The 26,855-nt window shown below is 44.5% G+C and overlaps 1 protein-coding gene across 3 annotated transcripts in view; it reads right to left on the bottom strand.

The window, feature by feature from the left end:
* PFKP (phosphofructokinase, platelet) overlaps window positions 1-26,855 on the bottom strand; it is a 67,571-nt gene that overhangs the window by 37,095 nt on the left and 3,621 nt on the right. For all 3 annotated transcript variants that reach the window (XM_081834247.1, XM_081834245.1, XM_081834246.1), the window contains exons 2-3: window positions 24,902-25,378; window positions 12,652-12,725 (exon numbers count right to left, since the gene is read on the bottom strand). In XM_081834247.1, the coding sequence (XP_081690373.1) occupies window positions 12,652-12,725; window positions 24,902-25,378 (551 nt within the window). The remainder of the gene's footprint in view (window positions 1-12,651; window positions 12,726-24,901; window positions 25,379-26,855) is intronic.

Here is a 26,855-nt window from a genome sequence, read left to right as displayed (position 1 = left end):
CAAAGGCGTTCACACACAAACACAGAAAACTCTACACTAATTACAAGTACAAGCATGTTACAGCAACCATGGCTACTCTCCATTGCAGACAGAGGGCAAATCACCAGAACAACAATGTCCATTGAAGCTGCTGTGCTCATGATGGTTTCTGAAGTGGAGCAGAGGAAATCTCTGTCCTTTCAACATATCCTTTGGAATTTCCCAGCCTACGTGCCATGGCACCGGACTTGCCCGATTATATTCTGGTACCTACAACAAATACCTCTTTGTGGCAGACCCATGCATTCAAGAGATGTTGGCTATGATTCATTCTTCAGCTAATGAAGCATTCAAAAAAACAAAACTGCATCTCATCATATGCTCCAGTTCTCCCAGGGTAGTCCTGAATTTCTGATTCCTATTCCTAAAAAAGAGCGAGTCGGTTTTCTCACTCTTTTGATTTTTGAGGTTTGGGATGGGAAGTACCTTAATTTTAATGTTGAAGTTGATACAATATGCACTAGAGTTGCTACATTTTCGATTTGTTACATTTCAGCACCAAAGCCTTAGAAGCAGATGCACGCCACTTCTTAAGAAAAGATTATTTCACAGACTGTAGCTGGGAAGGTTTACTTTGCCTTATAATGCTAGAAGGCATTTGTGGTTTTCTAGTTACCAGAATCTCATATCACACATTTTCTAAAAGAAAAACCAATGGCCAGACTTTTGTGGGTGGTGGGGTGGGGGGAGAGAATTGCAAATAAACTTCTCCCTCTATTCCCCCCAACACCCTTCTATCCAGATAATAGATGAATTGAATTGAGTTTATTACGGTCATAGACCAGAGAAACATAAAACAACAATAGTTTACAAAGGGAATAATGGTGTCAATTTAAAAAATTGTAAAATTATACATAAAAAGCAACACATATGCACACACACACACACACACACACATATATACACATTTATGCACTGCAATATATGTATAGGCTTAAAAGATAAGGGGGCTTGTCCAGGGGTCAAGTCTTTTACTTTTTTACAGCTAATGCCCTCCGCTTGATCGCAGCCGCAGAAAATTTGGCCACTTTCAGTGTTACTTCTGGGTTTTTATCTCCTAGTAGAATTTTCAGCCGCTGAAGTTCAGATCGACCTGGAAATTTCTGAACGATGGGGGAGATAAACAGTGACCTAATATCCCCGTAAAGGTCGCAGTGTAGCAACACATGTGAAGCCGTTTCCACCTCTTTCAGACCACATGGGCAAACTCGTTCAACATAGGGTTTGCCCTCGTATCTGCCCTTTAGTAAGGCAGATGGCAGTACATCAAATCTGGTAAGGGTAAACGCCCGCCTGTATTTTGCGATTTGTAGATCCAGCAAATATGGTGTTAGATTAAACCCTTTTCCATAATCTTGGATAGCTGGATATTTATCTATCTTGCTCATATGATCCTGAAGCTCTACATCTCCTATTCGCTGGCTCACCATCCTTTTAGCCTTTTCAAAACCTGAGGCTATAAGTTCTTGTGAGGAAAGCCCCAGGCCCTTCAATTTTTCATAAAGTGACAATCTCCATTTAGACTGGAACGGGTCTAATAGAGTCAATGGAGCCACTCCCACTGGGAAAAATATGAGTTTTAGCCAGAGGTGAATCTTCAAGATCCATATCCTGGCATTAATAGAGAGTTGACCTACCTCCAGCCTAATGGCTGCGTTGGAAACGCAGGTAGGTAACCCTAGTAGGGAGCGGTAAAATTTAGTTTGTACAGATTCCAGGGACTTAAGTTTTTGACAATTAAATATCTGGGTGCCATACATCAGTTGTGGGAGTATTTTTGCGACAAAGACCTGGGAGGCAGCAGGAACATATTGACCTCCTTTTCTGTAGAAGAATCTTATGATAGCTCTAGAAGATCTTTGCGCATTTGCAATGGAATTCTTAATCTGATGGCACCAAGATCCCTTCTCGTCAAAGATTATTCCAAGGTATCTAAAAGATGTTACTTGCTCAATAGGTTGGTTATTAATTTTCCATTTATGTCGGAGTTTTCTCTTGGAGAACACCATAATTTTTGATTTAGTGTAATTTATTATTAGGTCTTCAGCTTCGCAATACTCTGTAAGAGCTCGTAAAAGTTTTCTTAGGCCCACACAAGAGAAGGAAATAAGTGCCGCATCATCTGCGTACAAAAGGACTGGAATTGGTATATTATTTAAGTTTGGGGGGTGAGTACTTGCTTCCTCCATCTTTCCGACTAAGGAGTTTATATAGAAATTAAATAGAATAGGGGCAAGAACACAGCCTTGCTTGACACCATGGAAACTTTGGATTTCCTTTGATAGGTTCCCATAACGGTCGCATCTAACACGGATCCGAGTATTTTCATGTAATCTACGGATAAGAAGCAAAAGACGTCTGTCGATGTTTGTGGCATTTAATTTTTCCCAAAGTCTGTGCCGGGGTATCAAATCGAAAGCTGATTTGAAGTCTATAAAGGCTACATAGAGGGAGCCTCCTTTCTTTGAGGTGTATTTCTCCACTAGATGTTGCAATACCAGTCCTTGGTCTAGAGTTGATCTATGTGCCCTGAAACCAGCCTGGGCTTCCTTAAGGATGTGCTCCCGTTCCAGCCAGTCCGCAAACTTTTCACGTAAGTGAGTTGCATAGAGTTTGCTGATGATGCTTAAGAGACTGATTGGTCTGTAATTGGCTGGATCAAGTTTACAGCCTTTCTTGAATATGGGAACGATGATTGCCAATCCCCAGTCCTCTGGTATTATTGCTGTTTGATCTATGCTGGTGAATAGGCTGGCAAGGACTGGGGCCCACCAGTCAATATTGGCTTTAAGAAGCTCAGGAGAGATATTATCTGCTCCCGGGGCTTTTCTGTGTTTGAGTGCCTGAATAAGCCTCCTGACCTCCGCAACCGACACCGGAGGCCACTCGTCACCTGCCTCACACTGTGTTAGTGGCTGTGTCAAAGGCAGAGCTGAATATGAAGATTGGAAAAATGCCTCCCAAGTCCCTGCAGGTATAGTATACTCCACTTCTGAGGAGGTAGATCGCACTCCATTTGCTACCATTCTCCAGAAGGTGGCCGAGTCTCTCTCTCTGGATGCATCTATTAGGCATTTCCATTCTCTTTTCTGTGCCTGGAGTTTTTTGTTTTTGATCAGGATTTTATAATTTCGTTTATCTTCAAACCAGACCGTGGGGAGTTGGGGTAAGTTGGCAGATCTATAATTCTTGTATTTTTTCAGTAAGTTTAGCTTCATGTCCTGACATTCTTGATCAAACCAGGGTTTGGAGTTTTTATATACTGAGGATTGCCTACTTGAGCTGTTCCTTTTTTCCTTCAGGGAATCTTGAAGGAGTGAAATTAACTCCTGAAATAAATTTATTTTTAATTCATGGCTTGAGGAAGTTATAAGGTTATCTCTCTTAATGAGGAATTCCTTTGAACACAGCCTACTTGAAATTTCCTTATGCAGTTCATCTGTCCATCTGATACGAGAATATCTGAGCTCCAAAGCTGTAGGGCTCGAATGTTCGATTTTCTCAGCGCAGGATAAATCCTTTCCCGCAACTACGAGTGCACTTAGTGGCAGATGGTCACTGTCTAAGCGCTCCTCCACTTTGCATTCCAAAACTTTGTTTTGAAGATCATACGACACGATTATATAATCAATTGTGGAGGCGCCATTATTAGATATAAATGTAAATTCTCCAACCTTCTCCCCCTCAGTACGGCCATTCAGTATAACCAAGTCCAACTTGTTGACCAAGTGTAATAGGCATAAGCCGGCATAATTGCAGCCTTTATCCTTTGAGGTTCTGGCTGGTATTGAGTGGGCTTCCTCTATAATGGGGGCTGTTTCATGGAAATGGGCATACAAGGCCTCATCAGATTGTCCAGTTCTGGCATTTAGGTCGCCTGCCACCACTACAGAGGCATCAGGAAATTGATTTGATAGTTTGTCAAGATACTGTTCTAACTGAGCCCAGGTATTTCTTATCAATCTTTTCTCTCTTTGTGGGGGTAGGTATACGTTAATCAGCAGCAAGCTGTGGGTTCTCCACTGTACTTGCACAGCTGTGGCCAGATGGTCTAGTGGGTCTAGTTTTTTAAATATGGCCCTTAGCCTTGTTGAGATTAAAGTAACTAACCCACCTTTAACTCGCCCCCCTCTAGTACTTAAAAGACCTGGGAGGGAGAACGCAGAAAAGCCATTTAACTCCACTTCACTTGTGCTCCAGGTCTCCTGGAGAAACACAATGTCATGTCTCTGAATATATTTAGCAAAGGATTGGTCGGAAGTCCTCTTTTGCCAACCTGCAATATTCCAAGTTAGCAGGGCAAGGTTGCACGTTGTCTTGCCAAAAGTTGATCTTAGTCAATTTGCCTTTAAAAGGTTTTTAGGGCCTATCTTTTTATTTATTGGTTGAATTTCGTTCATTTTGGCAATGTCCATAGATGTATTATCGCCCAGATACTCAATGAAATCGATTGAAGGGTGCAACGTGCTAACATTAGTGATCAGTACTCCTTTTTTTGGCGAATCTACCTTAGGGTGTTCTATTTGTCTGATACCAAGTTCATCCTCATCCAGGTATCTCATGCTAGTCCAAGAGCGCGTTGTAGTTGTCATAGGGATGGTTTCCTTCTTAGATGGTAGTTTGTTGCTGTCCCTTACGCACTGTGTTAGATCTGTTGCTATCAGATTTATCTCTGCAGCTGCAGAGATATTGTAAGGGTAGTCTTTCATGGTTGCCATAGGGATGGTTTCCTTCTTAGATGGTAGTTTGTTGTTGTCCCTTGCGCTCTGTGTTAGATCTATTGTTAACAGGTTTATCTCTGCAGTTACAGAGGTATTATAGGAGTAATCTTTCATGGGGTCTGTCTTGGCTTTTTCAGGGAGGTTCTCTTTCTTTAATTGGTCCGTTGCCGGATCTTTCTCTCTTACTTTTTCCTGAACATTCATCTCTGTTAGCTTATTTCTAAGGGTCTCCAATCTTCCCAAGATCTCAGATTGGGCAAGGAAAGGCAACAATCCAAACTGATTTATTAATGCCTTTTCTTCTGGATAGAAGTTATCAGTCCCCTCATTAGGCAGTCTCATCTCCTGTCTTAGTTTCAAGGACCCTTGCTCAGTATGTTCCAGTTTGTCTTTTGAGTGTCCTCTCTCCTCCTTTGCTTTACAAGTAAATCTTGTCTCAGCTGTCGTAAGATCATCAGAAAACAAATTCAAACATGTGCTGTTTTCAAAATATCTTGTTACCGTTATCCTTTTCTTTAACAGCAAATGTCTTGATCTATATATATATTTAGCCAAGTTTTGATCTTTGAAGGAGGCAATCACTCGCAGAGAGTATCCATTGTAGAATATGAAATCTACTGAGATAATGTCATTTAATTTTATTTTCCCTGGCAGCATATCATCTAAAGTATTCACAAAATGCACCGAGCGTTCTTTCTGTGTGAGGAAGCCCTTTGGCTTCGGGTAGTTTAGAAAAGCCAACTTCCTATCTGCCAGTATCAGTTTCCATCCTTTATCCTGGGACAGATCTTGCCCTGCTACTGGCTCATCTTGAGATCTGCCATAATCAATGGTATGGGGTGAGTCTTCTTTAATATTTATGGGTCCTTGAGGTTTCAGCATAGAGCACCCGGGTAGTGATTCCGTTTCCTCACTTGTTTTGTTAGGCAGCAATGGTGTTTCTTTCAAGGACTTCAGCTGGATCTTTTTTCCTGGATCCACACTGTTGTTCTCTCTGCTGCCGTGTGTAGCAGGTTTGTTAGAGTTTGTTTTTGATTTTGTTGGAATCAGCTTATATAGTCTTTTCCAACATACTTTACATGCACGTCGGTTTATGACCGATTTCCTTGTAGTTTTTATGTTCTTACTTTTCTTTTTAGTTTCAGCTTTCTTCTTATGGGATCTCTTACTGATACCTCGCTTCTTTTGATTTACTTGGGTAGGAGATTCAGTTTTGGGGACAGAGACATACAACCCTATGTCCTTTCCTTGGTGTAAATGATTTTCCACTGATGATCCTTGTGTGCACTTGCTGGTTGCTGGTTGCTTTGTATATTCTGACACTTGAGGGATGGTTGGTGGGTCAGCACCATGAGATTCTGAGCCTTTAGCTTGGAGGGAATAATTTTCCACTAGTGTCAGGAGCAGCCCATTTGTTATTGTTAAATATTTTTTCATAGCTGCCAGATCCAGATTTATAGAGAGCAGCCAGTCCTGAGGATAGCAGTCATTGTTTTCCGTCTGGGAGCCCATAGATGAAGTCTGGGTTTTCTGGGAGTTTCGGGTTTCTTCCTGTAACTCTGAGGATAATATCTCAGCCAGGACTATTTCATGGGCCAGGCTCATTGTATTTCTATTTTGGTTGTTATTCTCCGAGTCCTGTATTCCTCTAGAGAAGGTTGAGTGATCTTGAGCAGCAGAGGAAAAAAGAAGGGCCTCATCCTGCTTCAACTCAATCATCTCAGCCATCTTTTGCTCATTTCCATTTCCATTCTCGTTGTCCCTTGTATGTGAAAAGTATTGCGTGATTTTACTCTGTTTCTCATAACACTCCTGGAACAATGGACTTGTTGCTATCCCCAGGTCCTTACGTTTCTTTCTAGTAAGTACCATTTGTAAATCTTTGTTACCAGTCAGGGGTTATTCTTCCTGTTTCAGAAACTATGTCTCTTAGGAAGTCAAAAACTCCACCCAGCTGTAGACTAAAGTCCAAATTGAGGCAAGATTTGGGGTGGCTGTTTGTAATTTGATAGCTTATAGTTCAGAGCATAACACGGAGTTGGCAATAAATTAGCTGTCACCCGTTTTCCTTATTATCGGACAGACTTGAGGAGAGTGGCGGCGTGGGGAGTAAACCCTCCGGACATTAAGATAACAAGAAGGGCTTTGCTGGGGCTGGATAGGGAAGGAAGGGAGGAAAGCTTGAGAGTTCTTCCGTCGGCTCCCAGTGTCCTTTTACTGATAGAAGCTGATAGAAGCTGGGGGGGTTTTCAAGCTGCGCCTCTTATCAGCCTAATTTGCTGAAGACGCTCTTACTCATTCCGGCAGGACTCGAACGGGGACTTGTTTCAACCCCATTTTACGGTGTTTCCGATCACCCACCTTGAGTTTTTTCTTTCTCAGTGACGGGGTCCCTTCACGGCAGGGGAGTCAGGCCAGACCTCTTTTCCTTCCCCTCTCACTCGTTTCAAGAGATTACTCAGCTCCACAGCACCAAAGTACGGCGGGGGGTGCGGCAAGGCAGCAAGACTAAAGCTCGAGTCCGGTGATAAAACAATAAAACAATAAAAACGCTAATGCTAAGAAAAGCGAAGGCAGTGTTGAGGAGATGACGCAGCCACTAACTCATTACAATTAAAAGATAAGATAAAAGATAAACCCCCAAAGGGTTTGAAAAAACTACTTAAAACTACTTAAAACTATATCTAAAAGCAGACGAGGTTAACTAGGCTGCTACCTTCGTCGCCATCTTGCCCCCCGATAATAGATGGTGCTGAATGTGTTTGAATTAAATCTATTCTATAGTAAATCCTGATCCATTGTGAGATTAAACAGTGTATTAAACTTCTCATTTAGGACAAGCTAACTGCTGCAGTCTAAATATATTCATCATCCTTTTCTTCTTGAATATATCACAACACACACACACATGCTGAGCTAAAGTGGCCCACTTTTTCTTATCTAATGTTGCTTTCTCATATACTTGAAAAATATTATGCGTAATAAAGGCATAATCTGACAAATTCCAAGATATCTAATTTCTCTTGATTTATACCTAGAGACTATTAGCCACTCAATAACGTGCTCATCCATATTAATGAGCAATACTTATAATTTCTCCTCATAAACATTGTACCCTGAAACCTTACCACAGTGTAGGGAATCTGGGGTGGAGGTAAATGCAATACTCTATGTAGCCCTCTAGATTCTTCCAAGGGCATACCCCTTACTAATCTTGCTCTGAGCTCTACAGAAGTGCTTTTGCCTGAATGTGGCTGTGTGAGTGGAAACCTCTGGCTTTCATATGGCTGGAGCATTGCCAACTGAGCCTCTTGGGCTTGCCAATCGGAAGGTCAGTGGTTCGGATTCCCACGACGGGGTGAGCTCCCGTTGCTCTGTCCCGGCTCCTGCCAACCTAGCAGTTTGAAAGCATACCAGTGCAAGTAGATAAATAGGTACCACTCCGGGGGGAAGGTAAATGGCGTTTCCGTGCGCTCTGGCTTCCGTCACGGTCCTCCGTGCATCAGAAGCGGTTTAGTCATGCTGGCCACAAGACCCGGAAAGCTGTTTGTGGACAAACGCCGGCCTGAAAGCAAGATTAGTGCCGCAACCCCATAGTCGTCTTTGACTGGACTTAACTGTCCAGGGGTCCTTTATCTTTTTTTCCCTTTACCTACAAAGATCACATCTATAACTCCATTCCTCTGGATCCTCACCCACTGCTGGCTGTCATGTAGCTACCAGAAAGTTAAAATAAAAATAAATTAAAGTTGTTTTATCATATACTTTTAATACTTTCGGGGGGGGGGGTTGGTAAGATTTGTAAGATTCACCAGAAAAGTGGTATCAAAATAAATAGTTCAAGGTGTTTTTACTAGATTATTTTATGCCTAGATGGAATCCCAGTCTATTCATCATCACTAACACAAAAGGTTTACTCACCAAACACTTCCGTCATTCCAGGAGACACTTAGAGAAAAGTTAGTTTTCTGATAGGCACTTGTGTGTTTAAACAGAAAGGGATATTGAAGACAAACCACCCCACAACTTGTCCGCAGCCAGTTTGCATTTCTGCCTTTGCTAAGTTACAGTCAGCACAACTTCCAGGTTATCACAGCTTGGAATGCACAGCTGACACAAAACGGTGGCAGTGCTGACATGGGGGCTACTTTTCCCCACGACCTCAACGCATAAATACTTCACTGAACAAATAAAACTCTCACTGGGAGGAAATGGGATAAAAAAAGAAGCAGAATAAAGATACTAGGAACTACAACTCTGTAGCACATCAATGGAAGACCCGGAACTCCACAACTTGGCTCTCTAATCAGGGTACAATTATCCTAAACACAAATAGGCTGCAATTCTATGTAGCAGGGAGTAAGACCCACTGAAATCAGTGAGACTTACTTTGGAGTAAGCTGTGCTATTAGTCAAATTAAACTTTTAAAAAGGTATCAAACATTTGCCAACCTTCCCACCTTCAAAAGTCAAACCCTTCAAAGGTCAAAACACTGGAAGCAAGCAGGAGTTAGCTATTACCTCCCAAGTTTTTCCTTTGACCTTTGGAACTAAAGAGGAAATAGTCCCAGAGCATAGTTAGGTTAATTACGGATATGAAGCTATTATGCTGCCTTGTCCAAGTCAGCTAATGGTATATCTATACAGTCTACAGGCTACATGGAGTAGCAGCATCTAGTTGTCTGACTAGCTTTACCTAGAGATGTCAGAAACTGAACCTGGGCACTCCTGCCTGCAAAATGGGTGCTCTACCATGAGGTTTATCTTTTCATAAACTTAGGAAATTATCTTTTAACTACTAAGATGTTTTAAGAGTCTTTTTGAAGCATTTGCTTAAAAGAATGTTAATGGCCTGAAATAACTTCCATTACAGAATAAGTTTTCTGCATGAACAAAAAAAAGGCAGCACTCCAAATGCATGGCATACAGAAAAGGAAGATTGCATCCAGAACACCAATGAAATCATGCCAGGGAAAAACCATGAGTGACTCGATCTGCCCACTTGTATAGTCTCCATATTCCTGTATCAGTTGCTTTTTGCCACTTGAGCAAAGAGACAGGCAAAGGGCTGTTTAACACTCTCCTCCAGGGTGAATAGCTAGAGAGATTTTCTTTAGTATGTATCTCATGCTAAATGTAATGTGGGTCATCAGAGGGGCCTGTGGGGCTTAAGAGGCCCTTTGCCTGAACCTCAGCTCAGAGATTCTGTGGAGAGCAAGTGCTCAGTTCAGAATGTGACCCCCCCGCCCCCAAGTCAGCCAGCACTATAAGAGGGCAGATTTGAGATAACTCTTTGCAGAGATAAGGGAAAGAAAAATCTTTCCAACCATAAAAGCACCCAGCTTCTTTCAAGCAAGGTGGCAAAATACTTTTCAGTAAAACAGTAAAACAGGAACTTCCAGCGCTGGCATGACACACAAATACTTGGTTAGTTGCTGTGGCAATACTACAAAGGATTGTGGTGCACCGAGTTCCGCTTGCCTGCATATTCATATGTTTTACAGTTCCTCGACTCACAAGTTATGGAAGTAGACAGGCATGGGCCAGCAAAGACAAAGAGCCAGACGGAGGAAAATACTCTTCCGTATAAAAACACTTCCTAATGCACTTTTAATCTCTACAATCACATCAATTCAGATGCAACTTTATCAAGAGCTGAATACTTTATTAGCTTATAAACTTAAGGACAATAGGCTCTTTGTATGCCTTTGGAAGAAGTCCAATGAACGTTCAGCATGCATAGATTCAAATATATATTATGTCCTACAATAAGGATACCACCCACTATAAAAACAACTTGGATGGATATGCAGAATGAAGTCTTAGGGCCAGCAATTGAGCTTCATGAACTTGGGCAGAGGGAAATTTTCCAATGTATATTCTACCCTTAAGTTCCTATAGACACCATCACCAAAGTTAGTTAACAAAACAAAACAAAGTCTACCTTCCACATCACAAGAGATTTCCCCTTGAAGTTGAAAGGAGTGTGGGGTGTACAGGTATCAGTAATCCACATTGCATGGCTTTCGACTGAATGCACACCTAAATGCACATGTTCATAGAAATGCACACTCAAGTGCAAATCTGTTCTTGCTGGCAGCAGGCTACATGGCACATCAGAGCGGTAAATAACGTCATCTGCCCTCCTTGCTGCCTCATAAACCACTAGCCTTGTGTTGGTTGGGCTGCCTGAATGTCAGCTGCATAGGCAGCAGTGATGTTTGAGCCAGAAAACCTGTGGCCAAGTTTCTCACTGGTGGAGAGAAGCCCTTATTACTTTAAATTAAGCCATGTTATGGTGCACTTGTGGGTCACTTCAGAGGGGCAACACCAATACTTCCGATTGTCACTGAAGTGCCATCCCCCTGCTACTGGTGTTCTTTGCCTGTGAGGTTTGTTCATTGATGTTACTTTTGCTGTGGGCTCAGTATTTTTCACCCTATAGGACGCACTTCCCCCCCCTCCAAAAATGAAGGGGAAATGTGTGTGCGTCCTATGGGGCGAATGCAGGCTTTCGCTGAAGCATGGAGAGTGAGAGGGGTCGGTGCGCAGGAAGCTATCCGCAAGCCTTGGGAGCCCGCGGGAGTTCCCGCTGGGCTCCCAAGGCTTGCAGACAGCAGCCTGCAGCCCGAAACCTGGGGAGCACAGCGGAGCTTGCTCCAGGCTTCGGGCAGCTCTCCGCAACCCTTGGGAGCCCGGCGCGACTTCCCGCCGGGCTCCCTAGGCTTGCGGATAGCAGCCTGTTCTGGGGGCTGGGGTCGGGGGAAGCTCGGGCTTCCCCCGCCCCAGCCCCGTGCCTGGGGGCGGGGAAATAATTTTTTTTCTTTATTCCCCCCCAAAAAAACTAGGTGTGCCCTATGGGGCAAAAAATACGGTATATGTTGCCTGACATAGCAGAGGATGTACAAGTCTTGTCACAAAGGAGAAAGAAAGCGGTGTGCATCCCACAGGGTGAGAACATACTAGAAGAAAACCTTCATAGGGTGAGAGCTGCAGTGGGGAGTAGGGAGCAGAACCATTATTTGTGTGGTTGTCATTACATCTCAAGTGAGAGACATGGGCTGGGAGGCCAAATATTATTAAACAGCTACTAAAAGGTGTTTCTGGCCACTGAGACTACCTCAGCCTCCAGTAACAGAGCTGGATCGAGAAAGAGTACCACATGCCCCAGAGGTGTTTTGTTTGTACTCGGAATTGGGCTTTTAGTGTTGCAGGTCCAGCCTCAGTTACCAGTTCAAGTTAGACAGGTGCTGATATTAGACAGGTCATGATATTTAGGTACCTACAGGAGATACCTTTTCATTTAAAAAGGCTTCCACTGAGCTGTAACCCAGTCATTAATGGAATAATAATTGTATGCCTTTTTTCATTGCCTTTAGAACTCGTATTTTTGTACTTTAGCTCGTTTTTATCTCACTGTAAACCACTTTGGTGGCTTCAGGCAGTGAAGCAGTTTATAAGATTATGAAAAAGAGTAATAAATAAATTTATGTGGCATGGACAGACAGCACCAACATGCACATCCAGTTTAGGCTCCTGGCTTCAGATCGAGCAAGTGTCACACAGAGAGAAGGCTGCTTCCATGTGTGGACCTCCTTAGTTGGATCAAGGGGGGGGGGAGCAAAGGTGTGGAGCAGAGGAGAATAAAATTAGGGGGGAAATCCTTACTTGCCCTCTCTGTGTCGCCGTATTTTTCTCATTCCTACCTTTTTTTATTTCCTATACTTTCAGTCAAGCATGTAGTACTGAGAGACAATGGCTGCATTTCCCAGTTTGTCCCTGCTTTTCCCCTTGTCATTCCGCACTTTCCAAAGGAGTGTTCTCGCTCTCTCTCTGCATAGACCAAAAGATGGACCATGGGGGCATACATATAACAAATGTGAACACCAACCTCATAGATAAAGTATACTTTTGCTTCAACATAAATTCCCATACGCACTACCGCACGGACTGCTGCATTCATACCTGGAAAGGAGAAAGCAAAGAGAGGCAAGTTTAACCTTGTTACCAAACAAACAGTAACTTGAAGTGTCTTTAACGATAAACAAACTGTAATTTTTAGCATGAAAAGGCACGTTACAAAACTAATTCTGATTGTGTCTGGAGAAAGGACACTGTGTATTGTAATTATACGCTTTGTTGACATATATAGAGAGATTAATGAATGCTTGAAGCAATGCACTGCAGTTGACCGGCACAGGAAGCCCATGTAGAAATATGCAGTATCCCCATGAAATTCACACGGCATCAAGGAATGGTTGAACATTTGTTGATGCAAAATTCCAGGATGTCCCAAAGACCAATCACAACCAACAGGAAGCCATCACACTGCCGGGCCTGCACAGTGCCAGCATGGACAGAGATAGAAGAGAGACAATTCCCTACTTGACCATGAAGCTCATTGGATGACCCTAAGCCAATTACTACCTCTCACCTGAACTATTTCAACCAATAGTTGAATTCTTCGTGTACATCAATCACCCTGAGCTCCATGGGGCAAGGCAAGATACGAACAAAATAACTAGATCTCCTCCAACATTGTCCTATTTTCTACAGTAAACTGCAAAATGTTCTGCGTGTGGTGTGACAAGTCACCATGTGTTTGCTGAATAACCCCAGGGCTCAACTGTGAACCACAGAGCTCTGCAGAATTTGGGTTTGAGTAGTCCTGACAGCAAATTTCCAAGAACAGCAATTTCCTTTAAGGACAAATTGAAGGGTAAGTGTAAGGCAGTATAATGATATTGCAATAAGTCACAATGAAGAATTTCCAATATCTGTGATGTGCTTTAATTTGCCCTGTATAGCACACAGTAATCTCTAAGTGGTGGAGTGCAGGATTACCCTACTGGGTATGAGGGTTACGTATCAAGGAATTTGTAAATGGAAAACAAAGGGATCTAAATTGGGAAGTGGAATGATGTAGATGACGGAGCTAGCAGCAATGGTCATACTGTCAAATCTACACCAAAATCCTCCCCACTTAGTTATCTTAAGAAAAAGTATTTCTGTCTGGCAGTATTCCAGAACACCACTCCAAACTCCATCCTTACTGTGTGGATGTTACAGACCCAGTTAGGTTCATAAAAGCTTTCTTTGTTTGGAAGTTTCACTGATTCATAACAAAAGTCTGTGCAAGCTACCATAAATTAGTTGCTAATATCCTTGTTCCACAAACTAGGGTTCAATACTTTAAAAGCTTCTTGTTTTACAAAGCATAAGACAAACATAGGCTAGTGGCTCCCAAACTTTTTTACAAATGGGTCTGTAAAGAGAATTGTAACCCCCTGCTCCAAATGAAAACTTTTTCCTGTCCACTTCCCTGGATCAACATCCTTTTCCAGCAACTTGATGACCCACTCACAAGGCTCCAAAGATGCACCAATGGCATCATTGGAACCAGTTGTGCAAACCAGTGAACAAGATGACCCAAATACCTAATCCCATCACTGATGATGAACATTAACATGGCCTGACTGCCTGTATGACAGTAACGTGCTATTGCCAAATAGGTAGCTGGATCCATTCACCTTCCTGAACATTCAACTGTGGTTTTAATTGCCTGAAGGTATCTTATGCACTGAAGATCATTCATGGCTTGGGAGCACAGGCCCACAGCAGTGGAAAATAGATCTTCAAGAATCCAATACCAGCTTGTGAAGGACAAATGCCCCTTGTGCCCTGGCAAGGCAGTATGTTCAGCAGCACACAGTGCCCATCACACAAGTTTACAGAGAATGTGGGGTCAGACAGAATGTGGGGTCAGACAGACGCAGACAGAAGTATATGAGTCAGTTGCCTCCCTTCCCTGAGTCATTTGGTACATGTAGAGAACCCTAAAATTATGACTATTTAAATGCCATGATCAACTGGACATGTGTGAGCAGATCTAAACTTCAGCATGTGCCATGGCAAGACTATTCTTGCAACAATTCTCTCACATAATCTGGGGAGCAAATGGTTCTGTGCCTTCAGCACAAGTACACAACTAGTACACATTCAATTATTCTAAAATCCACTGAGAATCAGTGAGTTGACCAGAGAGGAGTAACCACATGTGGCCTGAAACAGAGATATCAGGGAGCAGCCAGCATATGCCTCCTTTGGTGGGATTACAGTTCAGTTGTAAAGTTCGTGTCTCACATGAAGGAAGCTCCAGGCATCAGTTGGAAATACCTGACTCGTTATAAGATAGCTTTGTGTTTGTATTTGTTAACGGCCCGCTTGCACTCTCAGTGCTAAATGAAGAGAGGGGAAATTGTCTGACTATTGTTCTGCTTCAACAGCCAGCCTCATCAAAATTCCAGAGAAATTTGCCAGAAAATACTCACTCTGCCAAAGACTACAGTCAGAACCTAGGTTACTTATTCCTGAGTTGCAAATGCCTTGGGAGTTTTTGGATCTTGATAGTCATCGGAGCTTAGGAGGGTCATCTCCCAAGCCGCTATTGACATCTGGATTTGAAAATCACGACCTAGTAAAAATTTTCAGAGGGGAACCCTTGCAGTCACCCCCCTCAAGAAACCCACAAAATAATATTGGGGTACCTTAAGAACTAGCTAAATTTTATGGCATATGCCAAGGTTAGCCAATGTGGTATTCACAAGGCACTGCTGCACTGCAACAACACCTGAAAGGCAAAATCCTCACTACCCCTAACATAAGCTTTCATGAACTTAAGTCTACTTTGTCAATATTCTGTTTTGTATACCTAAGATTTCGCTTCATGCATTTCACCTTTCGCTTTCACCTTGCAATGAGATGGATTGAAGTCAGTGTTAACTAGAATTTAAGTGTATGTTAAATAAACACACCTTTAACCTTTTACAGAGGCAGATTGGTGATAATGCAATCAACCTCAGCATTGCTGAGTGAATTAACACCTGCAGTTGGGCATGGAGCTAATCACAAGCTACAGTTATAGATAGCACAGATGTCCAGGCATTGGTAATATTAACACATGTTGTGTGTTAAAAATCCTATGTCCGTATTTAACCCACAAGTGATGGCACTGAACTTATTGATAAATTGTGTTTCAGCTGTTTCATGCTGTATTCTTCCATGTGAATTCCTTCATTGCAAAACAGCCGCCTGAATTAAGATCAGTTAGAAAGTGTCTTGAGACACTGAAACATTCTGCCACTGGGTTATAGATACTGTCATTTCTGAAATCGATGTCCATTCATTGTTTTGCATAGAGACTGACCTATCTGGCTCAGTGTTAGAAACTGAGATGTGAAAGCAGAAACTAAATGGCACCTTAATCCTAGGTTATAGGCGCCACAAGAGAATGTCGTGACCGACTCTGGGGTTGCGGCGCTCATCTCGCTTTATTGGCCGAGGGAGCCAGCGTACAGCTTCCGGGTCATGTGGCCAGCATTCAGATTCGAACTGCCGACCTTCTGATCGGCAAGTCCTAGGCTCTGTAGTTTAACCCACAGCGCCACCCGCATCCCTTGTGGGCAGATGATAAAGGTAAAGGTAAAGGTACCCCTGCCCGTACGGGCCAGTCTTGCCAGACTCTAGGGTTGTGCGCTCATCTCACTCTATAGGCCGGGAGCCAGCGCTGTCTGCAGACACTTCCGGGTCACGTGGCCAGCATGACGAAGCTGCATCTGGTGAGCCAGCGCAGCACACGGAACGCCGTTTACCTTCGCACTGGTAAGCGGTCCCTATTTATCTACTTGCACCCGGAGGTGCTTTTGAACTGCTAGGTTGGCAGGCGCTGGGACCGAACAATGGGAGCGCACCCCGCTGTGGGGATTCGAACCGCCGACCATGTGATCGGCAAGTCCTAGGCGCTGAGGTTTTACCCACAGCGCCACCCGCGTCCCTTGGGCAGATGATAGCATAGCACAAATCACCCTGGAAAATGGACAAGTGAAAGAATCCCTGATGTTGTAGATGACATTATTAAGTCTTAGGATAATTTTGCCACAGCAGCTAATTGGGCCCCAGTCCACAAAAGCCCATGCAATAACAACAAATTTGATAGTCTTGAAGACACCACAGCGTTCTTTGTTGTCTGTGGCCTAGTGTGGATGCATTCTTCCCTAGTCCTCTTCCTGAACCCTCAATTGTAGTAATTTGAATCTGATCTGATTGTTATCCAGACAGCTTGGATTATGCAGTTTCATGTTGCCTCCAACCCCAGGGAAGTCAAGTGCAGCCTTTATTCTGAGTGCTCACTGTGTGGGTGTAGGAGAAAATACAGCACTGAATTCAGCGGTATCACCCTATTCACAAGAATACAGATCAATTCTCTCCAAATCAAATTTTAAACCGGCTGATGTCTAGCCCTTCTGGTGCAAACCATTTCAGACAAAACGGTTTCAGCCTCTATCCTGATCGATGGTGATGATTCAAATTTCAGCAGCTCAAAATAATCAACAGCTCATTGATGCTCATTATCTATCAATAATCAGCCCACACCAAAGTCAAAAGAAAGGATCACCCATATTGCATAATGCAACAGCATGATGCACCATAGTACTGGATTATATCCACTTGCAGGATCCCACTTGTACAACAGACTTCCACTAGCATGTATGGGGCTTTCCCTTCCTCTCCTCTGCCCCAATGCCACAGTTCCTACCCCACCCCCCAAAGTCTGCTCCAGCAGGTTGAGGAATTTTCCAGAGAAGACTGAGACTGTGAAGGCTGCAAAAGGAGGAGAGAAGGAAAAGCCCAGCCATGCCTGATGATGTGATGCTGGACCTCTCGGACAGTACCTGCAGGTCTCCAATAAAATGACGCAACACTTATTGTTTCATTTTGAACAGAACTAATAAGGTGCTTTAACCAAAGCCATGCTGTATTTCAATAAAAATAGTATCAGATATCCTACAGCCATGATAATCTCATAAACCATGATTAAAGCTGCATAATTTATATTTCCCAAAGGGAACCCAAAATCTGCCTTTCTTAGTAAGTAGTGTCCTCACTTTAATGAATTTGTCTGGTAATCCTTTTCTATAATAAGCTTTCTCCCAAATTAGAAAAGTAAAACGGAATAGGTAGGTTAATGGCCGCCCCCCCTTGCATGCCTTCTATATTAATGAAGCTCAGCTGCTGATTGCTCTTGTTAGGTAACATGTCATTTTCAACTAAAATGAAGGTGTCCGGACAGATCTTCGAGTTGTTTCCTTGCAACTTGATTTCCCCTCCCTTATTATTTCTGAGCTATAGTTTAGTTACCAGGCCCTATTCTCTATTCCGCTGCTTAGCCATGGAGGACCTGCAGCAGAAAACCAGGGTGTCATTTCTGAGTGACTGCAGCTGACTCCTATGCGTATGAATCTAGGGACAAGATTTCTAGGCCATGGGATATGGCTTAAGCCCTAACACCTTCCTGCTTAGAAATAAAGCACCGTTGTGTTGGATCACCCGGCTGGAACTCAAGAGATACTAAATGCAGGATCATTTAAATGTGCTATTTGTTGGGTCAGACCAAAGGTCCATCAAGAGCTAACCACAGGCCTCCAGAAGTTCACAACCAGGAAACAAAGGTAATGGTCCTATAGTTTGTCATCAGCATAGTTCAGCCGGTTAGAGCATAGTGCTGATAATGCCATGGTTGCAGGATCATTCCCTATACAGTGCTACCTCGGGTTAAGTACTTCATTCATTCTGGAGGTCTGTTCTTAACCTGAAACTGTTCTTAACCCGAAGCACCACTTTAGCTAATGAGGCCTCCTGCTGCTGCCGCGCCGCTGGAGCACAATTTCTGTTCTCATCCTGAAGCAAAGTTCTTAACCTGAAGCACTATTTCTGGGTTAGTGGAGTCTGTAACCTGAAGTGTCTGTAACCTGAAGCATATGTAACCTGAGGTACCACTGTATGGGACAGCTGCGTATTCCTGCATTGCTAGATGATCCTCAGGGTCCCTGTTCAAAGTGAACTACATCTCCCCTTTCCAATTTTATTTTATTTTTCAAAATTCCGTGCCTGCTACACATGCTCAGTTGTCAGTGGCCTGCTTTGGAGGAGGGGGTTTGAGTTCCTGAAAAATATATTTTGTATTTCTGAAAGCCTTGATGTTTCCCAGAGAATGCGAGAATGCTGATGCTTTCCTCTTGTTTCTCAGGGTGGCTGTTTTGACTCCAGTCTTGTTGGCACTTGCCATCGTGGCTAACAGACACTCAGAAACATAGGTCCATGTGCATAAATCATTATTAGTATTCTAGAGTCAATGACTCCTTACTGCGAACTACTTGTTTTTTATATATTGTAAGTAGTCTGTAAGTTGACAAAATACTGTATTGGCTTGAATATAAGCTGCACTTTTTTTCCTCCCATCAGATGTCAAAGGAATAAACAACTATCTGACGTTTAGAAGACATCTGAAGGCAGCCCTGTTCAGGGAAGTTTTTTTAATGACTGATGTTTTAATATATTTTTAATCTCCTCTTGTAAGCTGCCCAGAGTGGCTGGGGAAACCCAGCCTGATGGGCGGGGTATAAGTAATAAATTTATTAATAATAATATTCCCCAAATTCTGACTGTGAAAAGTTAACGTACGGCTTATATTTGCGACCTTATAAAAATTGGCTTGGAGTGGGCTTGTCCCCGGATGTTGCCTGGTTTTGGCTGGGCCAGCTCCCAAGATGGCGGCATGGCAAGGAGATCCCTGAGAGGGAGCCAGAAGGTGGCAAGGAGGAGGAAGGAAAGGAGGAGCGCAGGTGAGAGTGAGAGCAAGAGCAAGAAAGAAAGTCTGCTAGGAGGAGGAACAGGAGATGCAGCCGGTGTGCTGGGACTGGCGCTAGCCCAAGGTGCTGCCTTGGTTTTAGCCCACCAAGGGGCACGTGAGTCATGCCAGCCACCGCCTCTCTCCACCCGTCCCGTTGGGGGACCATGGTGGTGCTGACCCTCTGGAAGCGCTGCTGCCCGTGGCTGTGGAGTGAAGATGCTGCCTCCTTGGCCCCCCTCGGCCCCCGCTCCTCCTCGGGCATTGTCATTTCTTTTCCCCCCTTTAATTTTAAAGGTGCAGCTTATATTCGGATGCGGCTTATATTCGGGCCAAGACGGTAAGTAAAATTTTCAGAGATACAGCATAACATTGGCACTGGGTAAATAATTGTACGTTTACCTCAACCTCATGTAGTGGGGAGGTGAAATGCAGACATGCTGGTATCCTTTAAATCAGGCATCCGCCAACTCGGTCCTCCAGATGTTTTGGGACTACAACTCCCATCATCCCTAGCTAACAGGACCAGTGGTCAGGGATGATGGGAACTGTAGTCCCAAAACATCTGGAGGGCCGAGGTGGGGGGTGCCTGCTTTAAGTGCTTAAAAAGGCTCATTATTTGCACATTTGCTTTCTATTTCTGTATATATCACATGGAAATGTTTCTTTATTTTCAGATTGCTCTGACCTTTAGCTGCGAGAAACACGGTTTGTATTTTATTGTTAGGCAAAAATAATGTTTAAATGGTTGTTTCTACAGGCTCCTTTTACCAAACATATTCTCAAAACCATTTGGGTTGGATCTAGTCTTTGTTCCCACTGAAATTAACAGGATTAGGTATGACTAAGGTCAGGCTGGTTTCAATGGGACCAAAATTCAATTAACTCCAATCCAATGTCAGCTCTCAACACTTTTAAATGTCTTGTTACTTCTCAGAGAACCTAAGAATTTTGTCACAGTTCACATTTTCAATTTAATCTTGAAACTTCTAATCAGGCAACGAGAATATGCAGAGACACAGAGGAATGGTATTTTAGTTAGAGGGCTAATGAGAGGCCATGGAAAGCAAGGCTTTATTTTATTACCTTTGGTTTCTTCACTGCCGTAATAGAAATTCAATTATATCTACAATAATGTAATTATCTTCTCATATACAGAAAACTATCTTCAAGCATTAACAGTGCTCAGTCATTGCTGCACAGTCCCAGACATCAGATTTTAGCAGCAGCTTATGAGTATGCTGAGCCTTTTATTTTGGCTGTGAAGGAGTTTATAGAGGGATACTGTTTGTTTGATGGCTGGAACTACTAGATGTGTGACATGATAATGCAAAATAACTTACAATTCAGAACTACCAATTTTTACAACAACCTGTCCCCTTTAATTCAGCAGGACAAATACAGGAGTAAATACAGTGGATTTAACAGAAATAGTGGCATTTTAGTATAGGTAGGTTTTAGTGGTTGGTGAATTACAAAGAAATTTCATCCTCAACCACAGTATTTATGTCAGCTGTCATAAATATTGCCCTATTCCCAATATGAGCTACCTATCAATAATAAACTGTTTGCAAATGGACCTCTCTCATCTCTGATCAGTTGATGGGCACTGAGACATCTCTTGTAGAGTGTTTGTGTAAGAGTTTGTACCCAAACCGCAAATGGACTTCAAATGGTAGACCCTTTCCATTTGTCGCCTGACATCAGAATGATGATGCTGATTTCTATCCGCTGTGAATATATCCCTGAGCATACCATAAGGAGCTGGTACAATTCTGGAATCTGCCCTGAGATACTTTTTTTGCGGTGCCTGAAAAGGCAGCCTTGGAATGTCTCTCACATCATGAGCGTACTGTCTTCACTTTCAGACAAGACATTGGCAATTATTTTACCGAAAAGGAGCCATAGCAGTGTGCAGCTTAGAAAATATGCAGCCCAAATCATATGCATCCATAATTGAGAGTCCTGCCAAAGTCAGCGAGACTTACTCCTAAGTAATTGTGTTCATGACAACGTTCTTAGTCCTCGCTTTAAAACATGAAGTAGTGATATCTGTATGTATTCTCCAGTCTAGTTCAACACACATACAAAACTAAAATTCTAGGATTGTATGAATATACAGGAACAAATAAGGAGAAACTTGATATAACAGAAATGTGCAAATGTGAAGCTTAAACCAGCGGTTGACTTTCAGAACAAGAATGTGCATTCAAATTTCCAGTTCCGATTAATGATGCGTACAAATGACATATCTCCGACTATAAAACCTGTTAAAGAAAAAGTTTGGGCACTGAAGGACCAGCAAACGAGGAAAAACTAGTGGATCTAAAGAGCTGCTTTGCATAAGCTTTCCTCTGTAACCTCCAAGGTTGCAACTTTTAGTCAGAAGTTGCACTTGCTCCACCTTGTCTCAATGACCTTGAAAGATTATGACTCAAAGGCAACCAGTGCATGCTTACTCTCTCCTTCCGGGATGTGGATACAGAACCCTGCCTGTGTTTCTGTTTCCCTGGCAGGTTAATAAAACAGAAACACACACACACACACACACACACACACACACACACCCCTACTTTTCCCAGAGGGGTCTCTTTAATCTCCCTCCAGAAAAAATAATCATTCCAAGTCTTTAGGCTGGATTCAGCCCGTGCTCTTCCGATCCTGGAAGAAAACAAAAGGGTTTGGCTGATGCCCACAGCCTTTGCAATGCAAACTTTTCTTCTTCCCTCTGTTCACATGCTACAGTTGTCAACGGGCCATTTAGGTAACCAAATCGAGACACAATTTCAGGAGAAGGTTTAAATGTAGCAATGGACTGCCTTGTGGCAAAAATGTATTTTTCCTCTCCGTCTCTCTCACCCCCGCCCCGCCGCTGTTGCCTTTATTATATAAGCCCCAGTCACGCTGGAATGAGTGCCAGGGCTCGCCCTCCGAATGATGCTGTTTATTTCCTTGGAAAAACTAGGATTTGCCCTCCTCCTACTTCCCAGAGGCAGCACTTGAGTGTGGATTACTCGGGTTGCTAACTAGTCACGTTCTTCCGCCGGCATGACATGATGAAAGCTTAAGTAAGCAGAGAGAAGGCGTGGAGGAGGGAGGGGTAATAATATTATTTGACCCCAAGTAGTACAGTGAAATTGCTTCTGTGCAACTTAATAATACCACTTAAGAACCTTCCGCTTGGAACGCTAGCTTCACAGCACTGGCGAGGCGACTGCCCTCTGCACACTCTCAGGAGAACGGTTTTCCTTCGCGTGTACTCAAGGAGAACCCGCAGGCTTTAGCTCCCGGTCTCAAAGCAAGCCCTGGTCCAGCCACTAACTGATGGATGGGCAACGTTCCCGGTGGAGCAAGGCAGACGGGGAGAAGATGTGCCGCCGATGCTTCCAACATGCGAGCGTGACGTACCGAGGCACAATCCGCAGCGACTCGCAAAGGATCACGTACACACTGGAGGCGGAGCCTGCGCCGGCCAGAAGAGCCCTGCCTCCGAGGATACCGGGAAGAAGGGCACGCGGGGGCCGCGAGCTGCAAGCGGAGTCATAGAATAATCGAATCACCGAATCGTGGACTTGGAAGGGACCCCGAAGGCTCATCCAGTCTAACCCCGCTGCAAGGCACGAATTACAGCTAAAGCATGCCTGACAGGTGCCTATCCAAGCTCCGGTTAGAAACCTCCAATCAAGTCGGTGGGCTTTACTTCTGAGTAGACCCGCTGCACAGGGCAGTCTCATCTAGTCCAACCCCCTACAATGCAGGAATCTCAACGGAAACAACCGACTCAGTTAGTCGCAGGGGAGTGATCTTGAGCCGGTTCAGCCCTTAACGGAAATTGTGGCTCTTGATCGTGTTGCAAATTCCAGAGGTGTTAATCTTCCACTGCCTCCCGAGACAGACAGATGCCAACAGGAGCAGGCGAATAAAAAACCCCAGTTGGCTGCCGCCCAAGGAGGAGCCAGGCGTTTTGCAACGCGATTCTACAACCCCCTGGAAATCCCATGCAGCCCTATTAGTCACCGGTTGCAACTGTTGGGGGAAGTTATGAATGAGACGCAGGGTGCTATCCTGGCCCTCGTTAGACACGTGCGTGATTCCCATGCACGTTCACCACCGCGCCATCGCCATTTCTTCCTCTTAGGGCACATGGTCAGGTCTACTTAACCACCACTGTCTTGGCCCTCTGAAGGCTCAGTGCATGATTCAAGTTGTATGAATGCAGAAGGAAGTGAATCCAGAATTAACTGTCCAGAATTAACGTGTTAGTTGCTGGAAACCGCAGGAAGGGAGGGGGCTCAGGTCCTGCTTGCTGGTATTCTACAGGCATCTGTGAGAACAGGATGCTGGACTAGATGGGCCTCATCCAGCAGCCTGTTAAATTCTTAAGAATTAAAAATCGATTTCCTCACACTACTATTTCCAGCAAGTGGCTTGTTGTTTTTAGCCATATAAGGCTGTCTTGGAGAGCCCTTTGTCTATTCCGGATCAATTATGTGTTATATAAAGTGAAGGGAAAGCCTGAGGATATCAGGTCTGGCAGAACCAAATACCACAGATGGTGGTATTTGACTAAGCTGACCCAGTGACATCAATGAACATGATTAAGTTAGGTCCCTTAGTTTCAACAGCTCTGAAATGAATAAGTTAGTTGAATACCACCCAGTGGGTTTCCTCTTCCCTCATTCACTTCCAAAACCAGCCCAAACAACAAAGGCCTCCCTCGGCCTTTCCCCCTCCTCTGGTCTTCCCTCTCCTGCCAGAGAGGGGAAAGGCATCCTCATCTGAATGATAACCGAGTTCCCAGAGAGCCTGGCGGTGCTTGGTCCTTTAAGAGGAAGGTCACACGTTTGGGAATGTGATGGGAGAGGGAGGAGGAATGTCAGAAGCAATCCCCCACCCCCCGAGTCTATTTCACTCTCACTGCAAGAACATTTTTAACTCAACCTTTGCAAAAAAGGTTTGGGTTTTTCTCCTGTTAAACTGCAGCTCAGTTCTTAGCTACTTTACCACCAGCAGAAATATATATATATTTCTGAAATATATATATAATTTTAGCTACGCAGCGCGTACCCTCTTTCATTTTACTTTATCCCTCCACCACCTAAGCTTATTCCTGCAACCTTCACCTGTTAACCCTTTCAACCCTTGCTCCTGCATATATGAATCCCCACTGCTTTCTGGCCCAGCCCTCTCACGTCCACTACCCTATGCCTTCTTAGGGACCCCTCCCTTTCCACCTGTAACGCTTCCAGTTTCTTTCCCGGAGCCATGCGTGCGCAGCTGAACCCTCCCTGCACGGAAACCACGTCCAGTCCCCTTTCAGGTCGTTCCCTGCTCCTTAAACCACCCCCTAGAGGCATCTGGCAATGAGCTCCCCCCTTCGGTGGGGTTGGGGAGTGCGCATAGCATTACCCAATCCCCCCAACAACAAAAATAAAATCCTGAGTAACTGTCTTACCTTGCGCATCGCCTCCGCTGGTCAACACCCCGATGGCTTTCCCCTTTCCGGAGAGATTCTCGAAGAACTTCTTGTCCGGCATGCTGTGGGAGGAAGGGATGAAGACTTTCGGGGCGGGATCCCGGGCGGCTTTGTCCCTGTCGCCGGGGGAAAGGAGCTGCTGGAGCGCAGGCGCCGAGCCCTGCTTTACTGGCGCGCCTTCCTTGGGTCTGGCTCCTTCGTTGGGGGAACGAGCCTCCCTGGGCGAAGCGGCTTCCTTGGGTCTGGCTCCTTCGGTGGGTGAAGGAGCTTCCTTGCGGGGCGCCCCTTCCTTGGGTCTCGCTCCTTCCTTGGGCGAAGCGACGGCTGCTTCCTTCGGCGAGGCGGAGCGCGGCGCCTCGGACTGCTGCTGGACGGCACCCTCGGCCGGAGGAGGGCTGTGCACGGACTCCACGCGCAAAGTTTGGATTTTGAACGAATAATAGACCTGGCTGCTTCCTAGATCACGCGGAGGAGGGAGGCGGGAAGAGAAAGAGAAACGATGAAACCTGGCAGAGAGAGATGCTGTGCGTGCAAACCGGGCGGCGCAAAGCAGGAGTCCCCCCCGCCTGCAGTGGCGACACGATACAGACTCTTCCTTCCCTTCTCTCCCTCCTGTGACAGCTCTACGCCAAGCAGCAGCAGCCCCGCCTCCTCCCCGGAGAAAGCCGCTTGTCGGCACTTTGACGGGCAGGAAGAAAGAGCCAATGGCGACGCGCAGGCTGGGGCGGGAGGTAGATCTTGCGTCGGGTTGCGAGTGACGTTGGGCTCGGAGGTGTAAAGATGCTTAGGTGGAGTGGAAGGGAGAATAACGCGCGGAGAGCAGAGCAGAGGGAAGAAGAAGGGTTTTTTGGGGGGAGGGGGAAGTCTAGTGGCACCTTAGTAAGGTGCCAGATTTACGTATAAGCTAAACAAGCAATAGCTTAGGGCCCCACTCTCTTGCCCCCCCCCAAAAAAAATTAAAGGGAAAAAACTGGATGTACATTTCCAAAATATAAAATAAAAAAACAAATTAAATAAAACTTACATACAGCAACAGTGTTTTGTGTTGTGTGGGCTCCTATGATGTAAATAATAGGCCCTGTCTGCTAGCCTGCTCCCTAAAATATCACTGGTTTGCTCATTTCTGTTTACAGGGTGCCTACATTCTGCATGGACTGCTTGCATGGCAACATGTGCAAATGGCTTTGGATACCTATTAGGTCCATAAATTGCCATATAGCATATATTCAACACAAAAAACGGACAATTTGTTGTTGACAAAGGACAGCTGGAAATACCAAGGGCCCCATTACAGTGGTACCTCTGGTTGCAAACGAGATCCATTCCGGAGGCCCGTTCACAACATGAGCAGAACGCAACCTGCGCCTGCATGTGTGTGGGTCGTGATTCGCCGGTTCTGCGCATGCGCGAGCGGCGAAAGCCAGAAGTAACCCTTTCCAGTACTTCCGGGTTGCCGCGGGACGCAACCTGAAAACGCTCAACCTGAAGCAAACGTAACATGAGGTATGACTACCTTCAGTAGCTTAGGGCCTCATCAAACCTAAATCTGGCCCTGATCTAGTCCCAGCATACTGGTCTCACCAGCTAGATGCCTGTGGGAAACCAGAGGAGGAGAATCCCAAGCACAAGAGCACTCTCCCTTCCTGGGGTTTGTAGCAATTATTATTATTATTATTATTATTATTATTATTATTATTATTATTATTATTACCCCGCCCATCAGGCTGAGTTTCTCCAGCCACTCTGGGCGGCTTCCAGCAGAGTATTAAAATACAATGATTCATCCAGCATTAAAAGCTTCCCTAAACAGGGCTGCCCTCATCTTTCTTCTAAAAGTCTGATAGTTGTTTATTTTCTTGACATCTGGAGGGCGTTCCACAGGGCAGGCGCCACTACCCAGAAGGCCCTTTGCCTGGTTCCCTGTAACCTCACT

This window comes from Podarcis erhardii, assembly GCF_964252035.2.
Source record: "Podarcis erhardii genome assembly, chromosome: 12".
In the NCBI taxonomy this organism is placed as follows: Eukaryota; Metazoa; Chordata; class Lepidosauria; order Squamata; family Lacertidae; genus Podarcis; species Podarcis erhardii.
Note: the sequence above shows the minus strand (reverse complement) of the source record. Positions and strands in the feature narration are given on the sequence as shown.